Below are 18,057 nucleotides of genomic sequence, written 5' to 3'. Positions count from 1 at the left end.
GGCCCCACTGCCCGCTGGTATCTCTCTGCCCGCAGGGCCCCCTCTGCCCGCAGGGCCCCTCTGCCCGCTGGTATCTCTCTGCCCGTTGGTATCTCTCTGCCTGCAGGGCCCCTCTGCCCGCTGGGCCCTCTGCCCGCTGGTATCTCTCTGCCCGCAGGGCCCCCTCTGCCCTCAGGGCCCCTCTGCCCGCTGGGCCCCTCTGCCCGTTGGTATCTCTCTGCCCGCAGGGCCCCTCTGCCCGCAGGGCCCCTCTGCCTGCTGGGCCCCTCTGCCCGCTGGTATCTCTCTGCCTGCAGGGCCCCCTCTGCCCGCTGGGCCCCCTCTGCCTGCTGGTATCTCTCTGCCCGCAGGGCCCCCTCTGCCCGCAGGGCCCCTCTGCCCGCTGGTATCTCTCTGCCTGCAGGGCCCCCTCTGCCCGCTGGGCCCCCTCTGCCCGCTGGTATCTCTCTGCCTGCAGGGCCCCCTCTGCCCGCTGGGCCCCTCTGCCCGTTGGTATCTCTCTGCCTGCAGGGCCCCTCTGCCCGCTGGTATCTCTCTGCCCGCAGGGCCCCTCTGCCCGCTGGGCCCCTCTGCCCGCTGGTATCTCTCTGCCCGCAGGGCCCCTCTGCCCGCTGGGCCCCTCTGCCCGCAGGGCCCCTCTGCCTGCTGGGCCCCCTCTGCCCGCTGGGCCCCCTCTGCCCGCTGGGCCCCTCTGCCCACTGGGCCCCTCTGCCCACAGCACATTCCCACCCACACGCTCTCCCACCTGGAGGCCCAGGGTTGCTCTTTAGCTCCAGGCGAGTAGTCTTGTCGCCCAGACAGGCTTCCTCACTCTCAGTCACTAGTCAGTCAGGAGCCGTGTTGCTACGGACTCAGAAAGTCAGGCTTTGTGTCTTAAGTTGAAAATGATGCCGAAGAACAAAGTACCGTCCCAAGGAAAGAGATGCCGGGGAGTCGGGTGAGCATGCGGTTCTGGGGCAGCCCGGCGGTTCCTCCCGGCACCAAGTTCTCGGCCACGCGCTGACCGACCCCGTGCCGGCGCTGCGTCCCACTGTCCTGTCGTCTGCGACCGGCGCCACTCATCACTGCGTGGTGTGTCCAAGTGCCCGTCGTCAGTGCCGAGGCTCAGCACCTGGAGGGATGCTGCGCCCCCGCAAGGGCGACCTCGCTGTGGCCCGCGTCCCCGGTACCTCGCTGTGGCCCGTGAGCTCTGTCCTCAGGACCTCGCTGTGGGCCCATGTCCCCGGGAGCTCTCGTTTCCTTGAAGATTTCATTTTCTTTTGTGTCTGACCTCAGATTCTGTGATTTTTAATGTTTCGGTGTGAACGGCTTTTGATTTTGAAGTCTTGTTCTGATTTTGAAGTAGAGAAGAATACATAATTTCTCTTCTAACACATATATGCTAAGGGTTTAAAGTAGGTCAATAATATACTATTTTATTTTAAGTACAGTTATTAATATTTTTGTAAAAGTGAAATCTGATTTCAAAGATACATATTTTTAAAAAGACGTTATTTCGCCAGAGAATATTTTCCCCAGCGAGTTTGAGCCTGTGGAGCAGGACTCAGGTGAGGGCTGGCATGGCATGAACACTGTGCAGGTGCCGTCCGCAGACAGAGGCCGCCGGTGACAGGCCCGAGGCCTCCAGCCGGCAGGGACGGGTCCAGTGGCAGGACTGGGCATGTGTTCGCTTCTGTGCCGTGAGCGCTGAAGCAACTGGGAACCAGGCTGTGTGTCTGTCCCAGGAGCTGGGCTCGCGGCCTCATGGCTGGGTGTGCAGCGTGGCCCCGCGGTGCCGGAGACAGCGACCGTCTTGGCTCCGGGCCGGGCCCGTGCAGGACTGGCTAACACGGTCTCTCTCGTTTTGCAGCGGCCAAGAGTCTGCTGAAGAAGCCAGACGGAGTGAAGGTGAGTCACTGCTGCCGCCTGGGTGCCCCCTGCAGCGCCCGTCTCCTCTTGTTGGTTTGGTTCCTGAGCAGAGCCAGGCTGCCGGTACCATCATGTCACACACAGCCTGTAGCGTGATGTCACACAGCCTGTAACGTGATGTCACACAGTGTGACTGGCATTCGTGCCGTAGGAGCCGCTCTGGAGCGTTGAACTCCTCTCTGGTTTCTACATTTCCAATCGTCAGGCTGACCTGACCTTTCCCAGTGTCTGTGCTGGGTTCCTGGAGGCTGCGGAGTGGGCAGCCTGTGGCCCTGGGCGCCGAGTGCTACCTCTAGGCGTCTGCCAGGCCTCCCCGGGAGGCCGCGGTCCTTGTGCTGCCATGCCGCCCAGAGGAGCTCCTGGGACATTCGGGGCAGATGTTAGTAGGTCATGGCACGTTCTTGGTTCCTAAACAAAAGCCCACCGCTGGCTCTCCACTGATGCCGTTTGCTGCGCGGGACCCTCCTGTGCTGTGACCGTGTTGCTCCTCCCAGTGTCACCGGACGTCTCCCACTCCTCCTGCGGCAGGCGCCGCGTTCTTCGCCAGCACGGCAGCGTTCGTGGGAACTCATTACTGTCCTCCTGTGTGACCTTGACCCAAAGTCGGTGGTCAGTCATTTGAGGCCTCAGTGGAAAACGGCCAGTCACTGTGCCCGTGCCGCCCTCGCCTCGCTGTGGGGCAGGGGCTCTGAGCCGGGGCAGCCACCCCGCTGCCCAGGAGCACAGCCTCCTCTGCTCACGGCTCATGCTCCCCTCCGCTGCAGGCCACGGTGGGCGTCGGCCTTCCCTGTCAGCACGTCTCCCACGTGGTTTACTCTCCGCGCCTCCCTGTGGGGTCGGAGACACGACGCTCACGGCTCCTCCTCAGGCCTGCGTGAGGCTGCGCTCGGTGCAGCAACGCGTTCCAGCTCCGCGGCCACGGCTGTCTTTCCTTCCTCCCTGGCCGGTCAGTTCCGTCCGAGAAGGAGGCCCAGCTCGAGTGTTGAAGGGCGGTGAGGGCAGGACGCAGCCCTGCCCACCGAGGGGGGTGCAGACCCCGCAGGCCCCACTGGTACCTCTGAAGGGGGCTAGTTACGTAGCCGCCCTGCCGCCTCCACCAGGACAGCCCAGCTTCCTCCGAAGCCGAAGGGAGGAGGCAGCTGCTGTCTATTGACTGATCGTAAAAAAGATGGATGTGTGTGTTTTTTTTTAACATTCTTAGCATGCTTGCTACTTTTCTGGTGTTTCTATATTTTTATTGATTTCAGAGAGGAAGGGAGAGGGAGAGAGAGAGAAACATCCATGATGAGAGAATCATGGATCGGCCGCCTCCTGCACGCCCCCTCCTGGGGATTGAGCCCGCCACCCAGGCAAGTGCCCTTGACCGGGAATCAAAGGGCACCCTTCAGTCTGTGGGCCAACGCTCTGTCCACTGAGCAACATCGGCCAGGGCAAGACTGGGATTATTTTTAAACGACGACTGTGATGCTAAAGTAGGGTGACTGCAGAGCAGATCACTGTCACCCCCGCAAGTGCGTGCGCAGCGCAGGGTGGACCGTGCGGCCGTCCTGGAAGCTGAGTAAATGACCCCCGAGACATAGAGGCGTCTTGGCCGAGCCTCAGAGGACGGCTCAGAGCAGCCCTTAGGTAGCTGATGGATGTAGCCCTTTAAGAGGAAGTGCTGGGCCTCCACATATGAAAGGGCTGCGTTTCCCGGCAGCCAGGGCTCCCTCTGCTCGCGGGCGCTGCGGCCCCGCCTGGTGCAGGACCCTCCGCAAGGCCGGCCTCCAGCCGGGATGCAGAGATTCTCCTCTTATTCCAATTAGTCAGCATCACACGTCCCTTCAAAGGTCTGTCGTGAAATCCCATCGGCTGATCTACATCAACCGGTGCTTTTAACGCTCGTCGGCACACTGGCCGTGCCTGACCCAGGACGTGAGGTGGGGAGATGGTGTGTGTGCGGTGCCCCTCTGTGCAGATGCGCCCTGTGCAGGGGTGTGCGTGGGGGACATTTCACCAAGATGAACCGGCTCTGGGCTCCCACGTGCACGGAGCCCTCTGTCCGGGGAAGGCGGAGGCGCTGTGTGGCCGGCACAGCTCCCAGGAGCGGCCCTGCGGGGGGCGCCTCCCCTTTGCTGTGCGTTCTGTGCGCTGTCTTCAATGGGCCGTTTGCTCTGGCCTCTTTCTGGACGTTGCACAACGTTCATGGTGAATTCCGTGCCCTTCCAACAAAAGAAGGTTCCAGCGAACTATCTGCCAAAGACAGCCCGACGTCTCACGCTTCTCCAGCGAGGCCCGCCCCGCTCCCCCGTGTCCCCCGCGGGTCCCACCGCCCGCTGGACACACAGGCGTGGCGGGCAGACACGTGCGGATCTGGTCCCTGTTGAACCCCATCTTCCTCGGCGCTGGATGCGGCGTGAACTCTGAGTAACATAGCGGGTCCCCGGGACCCACTCACTGGGTGTGACTGCTCGTAGCTGCTCTTCGGCATCGCCTTTCTGCAGCGAGTGTTTGTCTTCACGCCTCACGTGCGTCTGTACTGCACTTGTGGGATGTGCTCCTTAGGGAACAGCGTGAAGAAAGTGTGCAGAGAACGTCGTGCGAGGAAATGAGCTGATTCTGTGGGCCGATGGCCACACTGAGTTGTCAGGTGTGAGTTTAGGTGACGCGTTTAGATGATCGCGACCTGAGTCTGTGCCCATTTAGGGCCAAGCTCAGCTGCAGCCTCACGTGGCTGTGTCTGCAGGCCTCCCTGGCGGCTGCAGCCCTGAGGGTCACACTCAGTGCCTCCCGCGGGGACAGCGGCCTCTGCAGGTGGGCGCGGAGGGAGCAGGCCGCTGGTCCCAGGGAGTCAGTCGCTGTAGCAGCAGCAGCAGCAGCCGTCTCTCCTCCGCTGTGAAGAGGGAGGGGCGTTGCAGTTGGAAGAGCTCAGGTGCCCATTGGTGATGGAGGAGACAGGCTTCTCGTGATAGAAACGTGTTGTGAAGCCGGTCTCATCAGAGGAGGAGTTTTATTGGAGCAAAGGGATGGGGCGCAGGACGGCGGTCTGTGGCGAGCTGGGCCCCGGAGTGAGTGAACCGAGCGCGTTCCCCGCAGGGCATCCACGCGGAGCCAGCCGCAGAGCCGTGCGGAGGGCATGGATGGCACTCGCCCGCGCCTACTCTGTGTCCCGCCGCTGGCACAGCCAGAGCAGCAAGTCCTGGGCGCCCTCCAGGTCTGGGCCCAGCCTGCGGGGACCGTCGGGGACAAGGCTGGCTCCTGTCCTGGGTCACCAGCGTCTCTCACGCTGAGGAACGCCCTTTATTCCCGTGTCGTGTCTCCACGTAGACACGCTGCAGGGAGCGCGTTAGCTCCCAGGCTCTAAGGTGTCTCTCTCTTTTTCTGCGACCCACAGATAAACAGCAGAGCCAACGTGGTAACTAGCCCCAAAGAGAACGCCCCTGCCCCGGCGCTGGTACAGCGACTCCCGCGTGCTCACTGCCCTGCCATTGCTCCCGTGTGCCCGTGTGCAGATGTGTACACACGTGTTGTTGGGTTTGGTGTTGGTTTTGCTTTCTGAGATGCGGGCATGTTCATTGTCTCCTTTTCTTTTTGTTAAGGTGGTTGTCAGGCCGCGTGTGGCTAACATGACGCCTTCATCCCATGTCTGAGCGTGGCCGCTGTGTCTCGCAGGGACATGTGCATGTGCCCACAGGGGCAGGAGAATGCGCTTCGCTGCTCGCGGCGTGGCTGCTGGAGGCTCAGAGGCAGCGCTGGCGCCCACGCAGGGCCGGGCCGCTGGCTGTGGACAGGCCTGGTGGCCTCCCCGGCAGACAGAGGCGCTGGATTTCCAGTCTGCGCTTTGCCGCCTCGCACTGAAAGGCCCCTTTCACTTCAGCCCCGAGAAGGAGCCGCGGCACAGCACCGGCCTGCCCGTTCCTGCCCCACGGTCCCCGCCGCCCGCAGTGCGAGGCGGACGCTGGAGGCTCGGACACTAGAGTTGAGTGCTGAGCTCCCCACTGTCCCCGAGCTGGTCCGTGTTTGGGTGGATGGTTTCCAGGAAGGTTCCTGATGTTCACCGTCCTCTGTGCCACTTGAAATGAGTCCACAGTGGCCGGGATGATTCCACTTCGTTCGCCACAGGCTCCACCTCCATTTAAGGACGGACGGTGGAGAGGGCGGTTCCCTCCCTGCCTCAGTGCACGCGATGGTCCCGCAGGGCGAGGGCGGCCACGGGCTCTGAGGCTCCCTGCAGCCCGGCCAGGAGGGCGCACATGGCAGGGACTCCCGCTGACCAGGCGCCATCCACACGGCGCTGACCAGTCTCCACTTCGGAACATGTCTCCCATTCTCTGGTCAGAAGCAATAGGAAAAACAACACTATTTAAAAAGGGGAAAAGTAAAAATACTTCCCTCGTGGAGAAAGCTGGGTTTACAGGGAGCGAGCCTTCTGGGCACGTGGTACATGTCGTCCGTAAAGCAGGAAAATTAATGTGTTAATGAGTTAGCACAGGATTCAACAGCCACGTGTCTCAGATTGCTGTGACTTTATGGTTCGTTCTAGAACCCCTGGAGTGAACCTTCAGTGCCCCTTAGGATTCTTCATGGACATTCGAAAATACGTTCCTTACGATAGTGCTCTAAGTGTAGTCCCATGGAGATTGTCCAGGGTATTTATTTGTGTATTAATTATCGTGTCAGCACCATAGTCCTGAAAACACTGCAGCTGAAAAATGCCTTCAGAGAGATTGTCCGTCCTCAGAGCTCTCGTGGCCGCGCCCTGGCCAGCGCGGGGCAGACGTGGGCAGGCCTCGTGCGGGGAGCACCTGGGGCGGGACGGGGCCGGAACAGCGGCTGCCTCTGAGGTCTCCCGCGGCAGCGCCCGTCTGTGTGCCGACGCGTCAGGCCTTTGCACGCTGCTGCCGGGCAGGGCCCAGGCCCCGGAGGCCTCCCCCAGCCCTGCCTCGCAGCCCTGACGCAGCTCCATCGCTTCCGCTGCCCGGGGCCTGCGGGCTGCTCGCTCTCCCCACCGCCGGAGTGTACTGACCATGCGAACTGCTCTCTCTCCATTTGCTCTCACTCAGGAACCCCAAACCACTGTGATCCACAGCCCTGACGGAAACAAGGTACGCAGAGGGGCAGCCTCTCGCTCCCCTCACACCCTCCTCCGCACAAAGTGACTCAGCGGCCGGAATGGGGGAGCCCGCCCGCCCCCACCGCGCTCCCGGTGCCTGACGACCCAGGTGCACCCTCTCTCAGGATAGGCAGAGAATGACACCCTGAGAGGCGCGGGGCCGTTAGTCACTAAACGTCGACAGAGCTTCCTTCTGTCCAGATGACTGTGTCCCCCGCGAGTCCGTCGCCCCCCCCCCCCCAGTTGCACTGACGTGTGTCTGCGTGGGAGTTAGGGTTTCTTGCTGTGTCATTCCTGCCTTTGGAGCTCGGGTTCGTAGGCACTTGTTCAGGCGTAATGTTGCTTTGAGTTCATTTACTCTGTTACCGTGGTTTTTCCTTGAATTCCTGGTTGGTGGTGTTTTTGTGGTTTGGTGTGAATTTGCAGAGAATGAGGGTGTTCACTTGGGAAATGTGTTTTTGTGGAACGACATGCGTGTCAGCAGCAGGCGTGTGACTGGTTGTGCTGAGAGGAGCCTGGCGTGTCCGTCCGCGGTGACCTGTCCGCCCGGCGTCCTCGCTGCGTGCGAGCCGTGTGCACGCCTGGGGAGGGAGATGAGCAGGCGCTGGGCCGGCTGCATCCTCACGCACGGCTGTGGCTGCGGAGGGAGGAACCCTCCCTCCCACTTGCACAGGCAAGGCCTGGTCTGTCTGCTCACTGTGAGCAGCCGCGTTGACGTCAGAACACACTTTCTCTGGTTTAACATCGAGTGGGTCAGCGTTAAAGTCATTAGAGTAAAGACCATCATGTGCCTCCTTCTCTGTGATGAGGCGTATGTGTAGTCATGACACAAATGGTCTAAGGCAGCGATTTCCCACCGTTTCCCTCTCACGGCACCCACACTGGCTGCTCACTTCTGCGCCAGTGTTCGGTTCACTCACACCGACGCTAGTGTTGTCATTTTCCTATTTCACAGTCTCAAGGCTGAACCGTCAGGTGTTGCATGTTTTCAACACCCTTGCGGCACGCGGGTGGGAAATGGCTGCCCTCGGTCCCTCACACCTGGAGCCCTGAGGAGTGTCCCACGCGAGCCCGAGGTTGGCAGGGTCGCCAGCCGGGCGAGGCCAGGCGCACGCCGGGGCCTCTCGGTGGCGCTGCGGTGGCTGCTGCCTGGCTCCGTGGACGTCTGTGCGCAGGTGCCTGCACCTCCTCGCACGCGGAAGGTGGGCCAGGCCAGGCCGAGGCCGAGGCCGAGACCCTGCTCTGGGCGGACGGAGACCCTGCACACGCGCTGATGGGCCTGTCCCTTTGGTTACATGCTCGCTGTGGCCGTCATACGAGTGGATCACTTTTTTGAATATTGGATCTCTAAGGGATGCTGGCTGGTGTTGGCACCATTTTGCAAAAGCTGTTCTTCGCCCCTGAGCACACAGCTGCTGAGTGGAGGTTTTTGTCCGGTGGTGTTTCTGGCCTCTGGTCATTCGAACCGGAAGGTTGTGTCTCGGGAACGTGAGTACGTTTCTTCACTGGGAACTGCATTGACGAGTCGTGTATCGGACGCTGTGCGGAGCCGCCTCGGGCGGTCGGGCTCGGGTGCTCCCCAGCTCGGCGGCACGGGGCTCACAGAGCAGCTCTGTTGTTGTCATGGCCGCAGTGCCGCCTCGGACGTGAGAGAGAACCTCGCTGTCCTGAGTCAGTGACGCGCTGGCTGCACGGTGCTGCCCACGCGGACGCTCCTGGAAGCACGACCACATCCCCCTGCCTGCTCCCTCCTGGGGCCGGAGAGGCTCGCTGTCCGCAGGGCTGAGACCCGCAGGCTGCCAGGTGTGCGTCTGTGCTCGCAGGCCCCTTCAGCCAGAGCAGGGGCTGCCCCGGATGCTAGGTGGAGGGTAAGAATGGCTCTGTCCTCGGTCCCTGCTCGTTAGGCTGGCAGAGCCGGTTTCTCCCAGACACAGAGAACCTGGGGGACGGGGGCCCAGAGGCGTCCTCAGTTCTGAGAGGCACGGCCTTAGGCTCGAGGTGAGGCCACGGGGGTGCCTTCCCCAGCGTGGGCAGCGTTTGGCATTTCATTCTGTTCCCGCCATAGAGTGCCTGTCCATTTGCATGTCCGATGTGCACACGCCTGCTGCGGGTTTGCATGACGTGAGCAGCACGCGCCAGTTTCCGGGAAGCAAAGGAGCAGCTGTTCATTGTCTGCAACGTGTGTTTCCTCCACAGGAGTCCACGGAGAGCTCCAACACCACCATCGAGGATGAAGACGTGAAAGGTACGCGGAGGCGGGCGTGGGCGGCCCAGCTCCCGGCCCCTGTGTCCGAAAACACGATCGTTTCCAATAACTGATCCCCTTAGGAACGGGCCTGCCCGAAGACACAGAAACGGTTTCCTCTGTGAGCCTTTGTTGGAGTTTGGTTGTATGCACAGCTTCTGCCAGGCTCTCCCCGCTGTTCTCTTCTGTGTCTTTAACTGTAGACGGCAGGTGGGGTATTCGAGCACATGGTGGTGAGCTCAGCGAGCAGTGACAGTTTAGAAACGCAGTGCCAAGTGGTGGCTGGACTGGCCAGAGGGAAGCACAGGACGTGCATGTGCTGCGTGCACTCGTGACCCCCAGGGGACGATGTCCAGGCAAGAAGGGGTCTGACGGTGACGGGTGCTGTTGAGTGGGCGTCGGTGGAACTTGCATCTGGTGGCTTCTCATTCGGGGCCCCGTCCTTCCCGACATGGTCTTGACCCCGCAGGGCAGCTGCCCAGGTCCCTTAGCCGAGCAGGTGTCTTCGCCACACCTCGCGCCATCGCACGCACGCGCACACAGGATCGCCTGCCGCGCGCCTGCTCTCTGGCCCGTGGCTGCCTTGAGGGCCCTGGGTCCCTGGTTGGCCTCTGTTCTCGTTTTGTAATTCGGTTTACGTAACTGCAGGTCCCACAGGCCAGTGCTGCACGCGGGTCCCAGGCACCGGGGGAGCAGCGGGGCGTCCAGCAGAAATGTGACAGGAGGATGTGAACGGGGAGTGGGCACCGCGGGTTCGCCTTCCCGGGAGGTCACTCCCGATGGTGCGCCAGGGGCTGGGGTTCCAGAGGGGGCGTCGCTGAGACATCCAGGCGGCTGCCCCTCGGAGAGGCTCCCTCTGCAGCCCTTCGGTTTGCTCGGGAGCCATGGAGGTGGAAGGAGTGAGTCTCGGCCCTGGGCCTTTCCAGTCCGTTCTCCAGGTGACAGGTCTCCCTGCCAGACCCGGGTCCCGGGGACCAAGGTGTCGCAGGAGGCAGAGGGCGTGGCTGAGGGAGGGCGCTCCACGGAGGGGGCCCTAGAAGAGAGAGGTTTTACCGGTATCTCCGTTGTGCGCCCCACGCAGCCCACGTCCTGTGGGGCCTGCAGCTGCGCCATGCGGAGAGCAGTCACACTTCCTGCCCGTGAGCAAGTCTGGAGGAGACGAGACGGTGCTGCGTGAGAATGACCGTGGTTTCTGACTGGCATCCAGGTCATTCTACAAAGAGTCATGTGCAGTCCATTCAAACAGTCTCTGTGAGCCATTCTAGAAGGTTCCCGAGGTGCTCAGGACACGGAATTCCTAACAGAGACACCGTGTGAGGCACTGGGTGCATTCAGGTTTTAGAGACGACCGTGGAGCACCTACTGTGCTGGGTGTGGAGCAGATTTCAAAGATACATATTTGTAACTGCCTGCCTACTGAGCCGACCCAGGGACCCATTTCCACGTCCACGTTACCGCGTATGAGTAAAGTCATGTGGCTCTTAGCCTTTTAGAGTAGAAGGCGGCGGTTTCCAGGCCTTATGGTTGTGGAGTGTTATCGTCACTAAGCCGCCTCCAGGGGCCAAAGTAATGGCCATGACGCTCCATGTTAACTAGCAGGTCGACTTGCGAGGGGTCAGGCCACTAAGAAGCAGCCGCTAGTTGGCGGGAAACTCCCCGCGAGGCTCCTGTAAAAGCACCAGAGCGTGAGGACGGCCTGAGAGGTGCCCGTCCCGGGAGTTGCTTCTGCTGATGGCCTGGAAGACCGTGAGGCCACGGGCACCGCTCCGGGCATCGTGTAGCCAGCAGTCAGTCCTGGCCCAGCCATTCCGTGTCAGTCACCGCGCTTGGCGAGTTCAGAGGCATTTTAGGTGCTTCATTTAAGTTTACGATTTCAAAATAGTGAGCTGGGCACCAGGGGCTGGAGAGGAGCCGATGAGTGACTGGGTGGCAGGTGCCTCGAGCCACATAAAGCTCCACCCTGGCCCAGCCTCGCAGCCCCAGCCTCGCAGCCCCCACCCGGGCTCTGAGATGGAGGGCGGCCTTAAGCAGAGCTCCCTGTAGGCAGACAGCAACGATTTATTGGCGGGCGGGGCCGCAGACAGGAGGCAGCGCACTGCGCTTCCCACGGACAGGCCCCCTTCACGCCGAGCTCACTGTTCAGTGAGACACCTGCCAACGTGGGGTGAGGGTCCGCCCCCAGGCGTGAGCCCGGTTCATTCCTGGCCGAGCTCATCGCAGACCTGCTGGCTCCTGCGTCAGGCGCACTAGCCATGCTCACGCCACAGCCCGGCGGCTCCAGAGCCCGGTGCAGCCTCGCGGCACCTGGGCCTTTCTCTGCCCCCCACTCCCTTGGAAAGGACTGCCTCACCACGCGGTTCTCTCGCTGCCTGTGCGGGCGTCTCGCTGGGCCTCTGGCGCAGAGCCTGTGGCCTTGCGTGGTGGTCCTGCTGACCTGAGGCGGCGACGGCCTGGCCACCCCCAGACCACACGCGGGTGGCATCGCTGTGTGCTGGCACATGGAGTCCTCAGAGGTCCCCGTGTCCACAGACGGGGTCCCTGCCGGCTGTTAGCCGTGCGCAGGCGTGGACAGGCGCTCCGTCCTGGGTGGGAGGTAGGCTGTGGGCCAGGTCCGGTCAGACCTGTGAACACCAGTTGCTAAACCAGGACCTTGGAGGCCGATGGCGTCCTAACGAAGGGCTCGTAGCCACATGCTGGCCAGAGAGGACGGTCCTGGGCGCCAGCTTGACCGCCAGCAGCAGGCGGTGGGAGCTGGTCCGTCCTGGCCTGCTGTGCTGGCGCGTTCCTGTGTGGGTCGGGGGACAGCTGGGAGCTGCTGTGGGAGAGCTCCCGGGGTCCCTGGGAGATGGGGGAGGGGGTTCTGGGACGTGCAGCCCACAGGAAGGGGAGCCGTGCTGACTGGAGGGGTGGTGACGCCTGCAGTCGGGTGTGAGCAAGAGGCGGGAGCCTGGTGGCCGGTTCCTCCTGGATAATCACCAGGTAGTGCCTGGAGGTGGCTGCTCCCGCCAGGGTCCGAGGGAGGCCGCAGGGGTCTGTGTGGGACAGCTCGGGCTTGTCTGTCACCGGGGACTGTGAGGTCGGGGGCGTGAGGGGTCGCAGCCAGGACACAGGGTGGGCGGGCGGGGAGCCTGGGGGGCCCCAAGGTGAAGCCCATGTGGAGGGGAGCCTGGCCTTGGGGCCGTGGTGGGCGGGGTCGCTGCTCCAGCCAAGGCTCCGCAGCCCTGAGGACGGGGAGGAGGGGGAGGTCCGGGGTTTCAGGGCAACAGAGGGCGGTGGCCTTCAGAGTACAGCAGGGCCAGAGCCTTCTCAGCACAGGGGTCACTCCGCATGGGTCAGCTGGTGACAGGGAAGGGGTCCCGAGGCCACAGCTGCGATGGGAGTGAGCGCATGGCGGCCTCAGAGGACCGATGCCGGGTGAGGAGGAGAGAGTCCCAGGTGGGGTTCCAGCCCAGCCGGCTGCTGACCATGAGCAGGTGTGGGCCGGGCAGCAGGTCCTTGTGGGTTGGCATGGACACCACCCATGGCCATCTGAGCAGCGCCCCCGGCACTGAGTGCGTGGTCAGCTCCCTGAAGGCCCCTCAGTGCGGCGGCTCCGCTGGCACAGAGCAGAGCAGGGGGTGCAGTTCCTTTGGTTAAACTGGGGGTGGAAGGCATAGCGCTGTTAGCACTATGAACCAGGAGGTCAGGGTTCGATCCCCAGTCGGGGCACAGGCCCAGGTTGCGGGCTCGATCCCCTGTGTGGGATGTGCAGGAGGCAGCCGGTCAATGATTCTCATCATTGATGTTTCTCCCCCCCCACACTTCCTCTCTCTGAAATAAAAGCATTTTTTAAGGCTAAAAATTGAAATAAACCGTGGTACCAAACTACGTTTATTTTAGTGAAAAATAAGAACAGAGCCTGGGCCTTCGGGTGCTGCCCAGCATCAGCAGGGCATGGCCTCCTGGGATTGCGCCCTGGGTCGCGGGGGGCGGGGGGGCGGTCCCTAAGTGGCCGAGAAGGCCCCATGGGCGGGCGGGGAGGAGCCAGGTTGGTGGCGCCTGCTGAGCTGTGTGGAAGGGAGACAGCAGGCTGCCCGGGGGCCTTGTCCCACGGCGTCTGAGGGAGGAAAGGTCGTGTCATGGGGGGGGGGGGGGTGTTGGTCCTTGTTCTCACCAGCTGTCCCTTTGCCTTTAGCTCGGAAGCAGGAGATCATCAAGGTCACGGAGCAGCTGATCGAGGCCATCAACAACGGGGACTTCGAGGCGTACACGTGAGTGCGGGCTGCGTGGCGGGCGGGCGTCCTCCGCGCCCAGTTCATGGGGTAACCCAGGCTCCCGTGTCAGCAGCAGCCTTAGTTCAAGGGGTGAAGGACTCACATGCCCAGAATCAATAGGTGTCGGGGTTTCAGGAGACGGACTTCTGAGAGGCCTGGGGTTCCTGGGGGGGCGGGGGGGGGGGGCGGGCAGTCAGCTCCACCCCTACAGGCAAGGACAGGGCAGGAGCACAGAGAGGACACGACACGGGGCTCCAACTGGCCTTGCAGTTCCACAGGGGCGCTGGGGAGGGGGGACACAGGGAGAGGGGCGCGGGGGAGAGGGGCACGGGAGGGAGGGGCGTGGGGGAGGGGGCGCTGGAGAGGGGCATGGGGGGTGGGGCGCGGGGGAGAGGGGCACTGGGAAGAGGGGCACGGGGGGGGGGGGCGCGTGGGGGGGTGTCAGTGATGGATGTCAGGCAGCCTCCACCTTCAGCAGCCCCACGTGACTGTGAGGTGAAAATTGGGCTCCCTGTGCCCCAGCGGGCCCCTCGCAGGAGAGGGTCTGACTGTGGCTGGGACGGCCCCTGGGCCTCTGGGTTAAGCAGAAGGAGTGGCTGTTAGGAGCTGATGGCCCGGCTGCCTGAACAGGAAATGGAGGCGGCAGCCACAGGCGGGCCTAGGACCAGAGGCTCCTGGGTGCTGAGAGCGAGAGCAGCCCTGGGCTGAGGCGGTGGCCGTGGCTGCATGCAGGTTGGAGGGTTAGGAAGTCCCGTCACTTCAGGCCTGGGTTCTACATGTCACACGGCCCTGGGCTTGAATCTGAAACATGGACAAGACCACGAACCAAGATGTGCATTGAAGCAACGTTCGTAACAGAACTGGAAACGCCTCTGTGCCCCACGTGACAGGCAGAGGGTCTGTGGTGCGCCCGGGTGCTGCAGACACGGCAGAGATGGCGGCGCTCACGGCGCCCGCGTCACGGCAGGTCAGGGGGATGTGAGCCTGTTTCCAGACGATTCCCGCGCCGTGAGCATCACCGTGGAGGAAACATGGGACGTTGTTCTCAAAAAGGAAATAATGTGTTGCTTTTGGGAGAACAAATGGGAGCTCCCACTTCTTCCCGAGTTTGAAGGTATTTCTTCCCATCGGCTACAACGGGCGGCACAGGCACATGTAGACACGCGGGAGTGACAGCATGCGACCGGATCAGGCCAGCACTGCTCCCAGGCTACGTGTGTGCTACTGCAGACACACACGGTGTGTAGGCGTGGACCGCTCCCCAGGTTACATGTGTGCAATACAGACATGCACATGCATGTTTGTGTGGACCGCTCCCCAGGCTACGTGTGTGTGCTAGTGCAGACATGCACATGTGTGTTTCCATGGACCGCTCCCCAGGCTACGTGTGTGCTAGTGCAGGCACACACATGTGTGTTTCAATGGACCGCTCCCCAGGTTATGTGTGTGCTGGTGCAGACATGCACTGTGTGTTTGCTGCATCAACTCCAGAACGTGGCCTCGGAAGCAGGGCGGGAGACGCGGGATGAGCAGCGCTTGGTCGGACACCTGCCCGCGCTCCTGCTGGTTGGACTGTCACCAGGCGGCCCTCCCACAGAGCCGCTCCCGCTCAGGCTCCGTGTGGAACGGGGGAAGGACGCTCCCTTGGGGCCCAGCCCGGCAGAAGTGGCCAACAGGGCGCCTGGTCCTCCGTTTAAGGACACTTGAAGCGAGGCGCTTCCTTGGCGTCCCCTCAGCTCCCGATGCCCTAGCGGAGGTCGCCTGACTGCACGGCGGCCCAGGGACAGCCCGCCGGCCTCTCCTGCGAGCCGCCTGCCCGAGACGCTGTCCGGAGCCGCACCACAGGCCACGTGCAGCTTCGTGAGCCGTGCTTTCACGCAGAGTGGTTACAGGAGGGACACGTATGTACATACGTGCATGAGCGGAGAGATGGACAGGTTTGGGCGGCTGGCTCAGGGATGGTCGTAGCGAGCGATCCTCAGTGAGTCCTGGCCGGCGAGTGACAACTTGGCTCCCCAATGCTGACAGCTGCATCTTCTCTGGAGGAGCCCAGCCGCCCCAGCCTGCTGGTTACCATGGGAACACTGTGCTTCCCAGGCTCCTTAGAAAGAGGTGGATGTGCTGGCGTTGAGCTTGACAACACCGGAGTCTCAGGCAGAGCCCAGACCCCGGCCACGCCCCTTCCAGGCTTCCTTCCCCCGGGCAGCCGCTGTGATGTCTCCTTTTAAAACGACGGCTATGGCTGTTCTCACACTCAGTCCCGCGTCCCACGGACAGAGCTTTCGGAACCGTGTGTCCGCCTTGTGAAACATGGTCCCGTCGGCAGTGAGGACGCCTTCCCTCCCCAATGGGACTTGCCCTGTGGAACATAGGTGCCGACCCCGCAGAACAGAACTACTCCAGAACCTTCCATGGCGGCTCCCTTCTCCCGTGTGAACTTCCACGAATTCTACACGCCCAGAGTTTAGGTCTCTCCTCGGAGGCCCACTCTGATCCGGGGATGCCTCCCCGCGTGCCCCGGGGACTTCTGCACACCCAGCGACGCTCCTGCCAGACCATCGTCGTCCCAGACTCACTGTGTTCAGGCCCTGTGCCAGCTGCTCGCTGCCCTCGCTGCCCCCCCCCCGCCCCGGCCCACCCCCCACATACACACTCCAGGGAAATGCACCGCGGTGCAAGCCCAGCTCAGACTCCGTCCTCCTGTCTTCCCGTCTGTGACAAGTGACCTGTTAGTGAGCCTCTGCGTATTGCTCCTTCAGGATCCATTGTCGTGTCATAATTTCTTGAGAGAATGTCTGCCACATAATAGGTGTTACAAGGAAGCCCTTCGCTGTCTCTGAAGACGCATTTAAAATGGTGCCGCACTTTGTGGAATCCAATTTCTTGGATTAAAGAGGAAACTATGTGCATTTGAACCGCTCATTACTTTCACGTGGGAAGTTAATGAACCGTAAACAGAAGGTGACTAAGCTTGCGGACGCTGCCAGGAAGCCGGGGTGACAGCTGCTTTCTCGTCGATCCGGACGTAGATGTGTGTTGTGATGGAGAAGGTGTACAATTAGCCCCAAAGCGTTCCATTTCAGAGCCAGGCGGGCTCGGTGAGCTTGGACAGCATCTCCACACAGGAAGCTTAAAGCGAGAGTGAGAGCAGCTGGGGCGGCCGAGGGACCACTCCTGGCACTAACCCAGGAGGAGCTTGTAAAACCCGGGGTGCCAGCCTGCCCGTCACCTGGGGCCTGCCCTTCCCGCCTCCCCCCCCTCCCCTCCCCTCCCCTCCCCTCCCCATCCTCCCCCCAGGCAAGACCAGGCAGGGGTTATAGTTGTGTTTTTTAACTCTTCTTCGCTGACTTGGGTGGACCAGAATGGACGTGTGTGAGACAAGATACAGCAGTTCTTTCCTTGATTATTTTCATCTCTTTTTTCTTACAGAAAAATCTGTGACCCGGGCCTCACTGCCTTTGAGCCGGAAGCTCTGGGCAACTTGGTGGAAGGGATGGACTTCCACCGGTTCTACTTTGAAAACGGTACATTCACCCATATCCATAGCATGCCTTTCCCAGCTGCTGTCCGGATTTCTCCCCTTTGCAGATTCTGTGGCTCTTTGATGCAATGAGTATTTTAATCTTTCAAATTGGAAAAATCGACAGGGTTGCCCGGCGGGTGCAGCTCAGTAGATTGAGAGTCGTCCCATGTACCGAGAGGTCATGGTTTGACTCCTGGTCAGGGCACAGGTTCGAGTTCCAGGCTCGATCCCAGTGTGGGGCGTGCAGGAGGCAGCCAGTCGATGTTGATGCTTCTCTCTCATCAATGTTTCTCTCTCCCCTTCTCCCTTCCCCCACCTCCCTTTCCCTCCCTCTCTCAAAATCAATAAAAAACATTAAAAACTCGGCAAGGTTAAAAGTGTTAGTGTGCTTGGAAAAATACCAGATTTTGTATGAAAAGTAGTGCTGATCGAATACACCCATGCAGGCCCCAGTAAAGGTGACGTAGTCGGCAAAGTGAGTTCCCCAAAAGGTGCTGTTTCAAGTTTCCATAAAACATGGTTCACATGGAAAGCGAAGAAGCCGACCGTCCAGAGCACGGCCCAGCCCCCCCGGAGCCCCGTCAGAGCGAAGGCCCGTGACCGTGAGGCCACAGGCCGCGTCCAGGGACGGCTCTATGGCCTCGAGGAGACCGCGCTTCCGAGCAAGTGACGAAGGAACGCCTGCAGGAGAGCCGTGCCTCCCGGCTCGGACAGAGCTGAGTGAGGAGGACAGTCCCGCGTCCGCAAGGGCCTCAGCCTGGCCCGGGCGTGGCAGCGACGGGAGGCCCTCGGCGTGGCTTTGCGTGCGTGGCGGGAGTGCTCTGTCTACTGCGCTGCATTTGCGAGCAAACACGATGATCGTGGTCAGCTGGCCTCGCCCAGCTTCCTGGTGGCCTCGCCTCTGCCCTGGCTCCAGGGGAGGGACCAGGGACTGGCCCGGGGACACCTGCCTGACCAGCACATGCTGGGGTCCAACCCCAGCAGGTCCAGGGGTCCCCAAAGGTGTGGACGGAGTCGGCGAAGAAGGAATGACACG

The 18,057-nt window shown here is 61.9% G+C and overlaps 1 protein-coding gene across 10 annotated transcripts in view; it reads left to right on the top strand.

The window, feature by feature from the left end:
* The window catches only part of CAMK2D (calcium/calmodulin dependent protein kinase II delta), a 147,836-nt gene that overhangs the window by 121,255 nt on the left and 8,524 nt on the right, over nucleotides 1-18,057 (top strand). For 6 of the 10 annotated variants that reach the window (XM_059695557.1, XM_059695552.1, XM_059695556.1 and 3 more), the window contains 6 exons: nucleotides 1,850-1,887; nucleotides 5,282-5,341; nucleotides 6,951-6,992; nucleotides 9,197-9,245; nucleotides 13,420-13,495; nucleotides 16,928-17,022. In XM_059695557.1, coding sequence (XP_059551540.1) covers nucleotides 1,850-1,887; nucleotides 5,282-5,341; nucleotides 6,951-6,992; nucleotides 9,197-9,245; nucleotides 13,420-13,495; nucleotides 16,928-17,022 — 360 coding nt within the window. The remainder of the gene's footprint in view (nucleotides 1-1,849; nucleotides 1,888-5,281; nucleotides 5,342-6,950; nucleotides 6,993-9,196; nucleotides 9,246-13,419; nucleotides 13,496-16,927; nucleotides 17,023-18,057) is intronic. The other 4 variants (XM_059695548.1, XM_059695550.1, XM_059695549.1 and 1 more) reach the window with 4 other exon arrangements.

The sequence above is a fragment of the Myotis daubentonii genome, chromosome 5 (assembly GCF_963259705.1).
Source record: "Myotis daubentonii chromosome 5, mMyoDau2.1, whole genome shotgun sequence".
NCBI classification, from domain to species: domain Eukaryota; kingdom Metazoa; phylum Chordata; class Mammalia; order Chiroptera; family Vespertilionidae; genus Myotis; species Myotis daubentonii.
The sequence above is the reverse complement of the archived record's forward strand: the minus strand, read 5'-3'. Positions and strand labels throughout refer to the sequence as shown.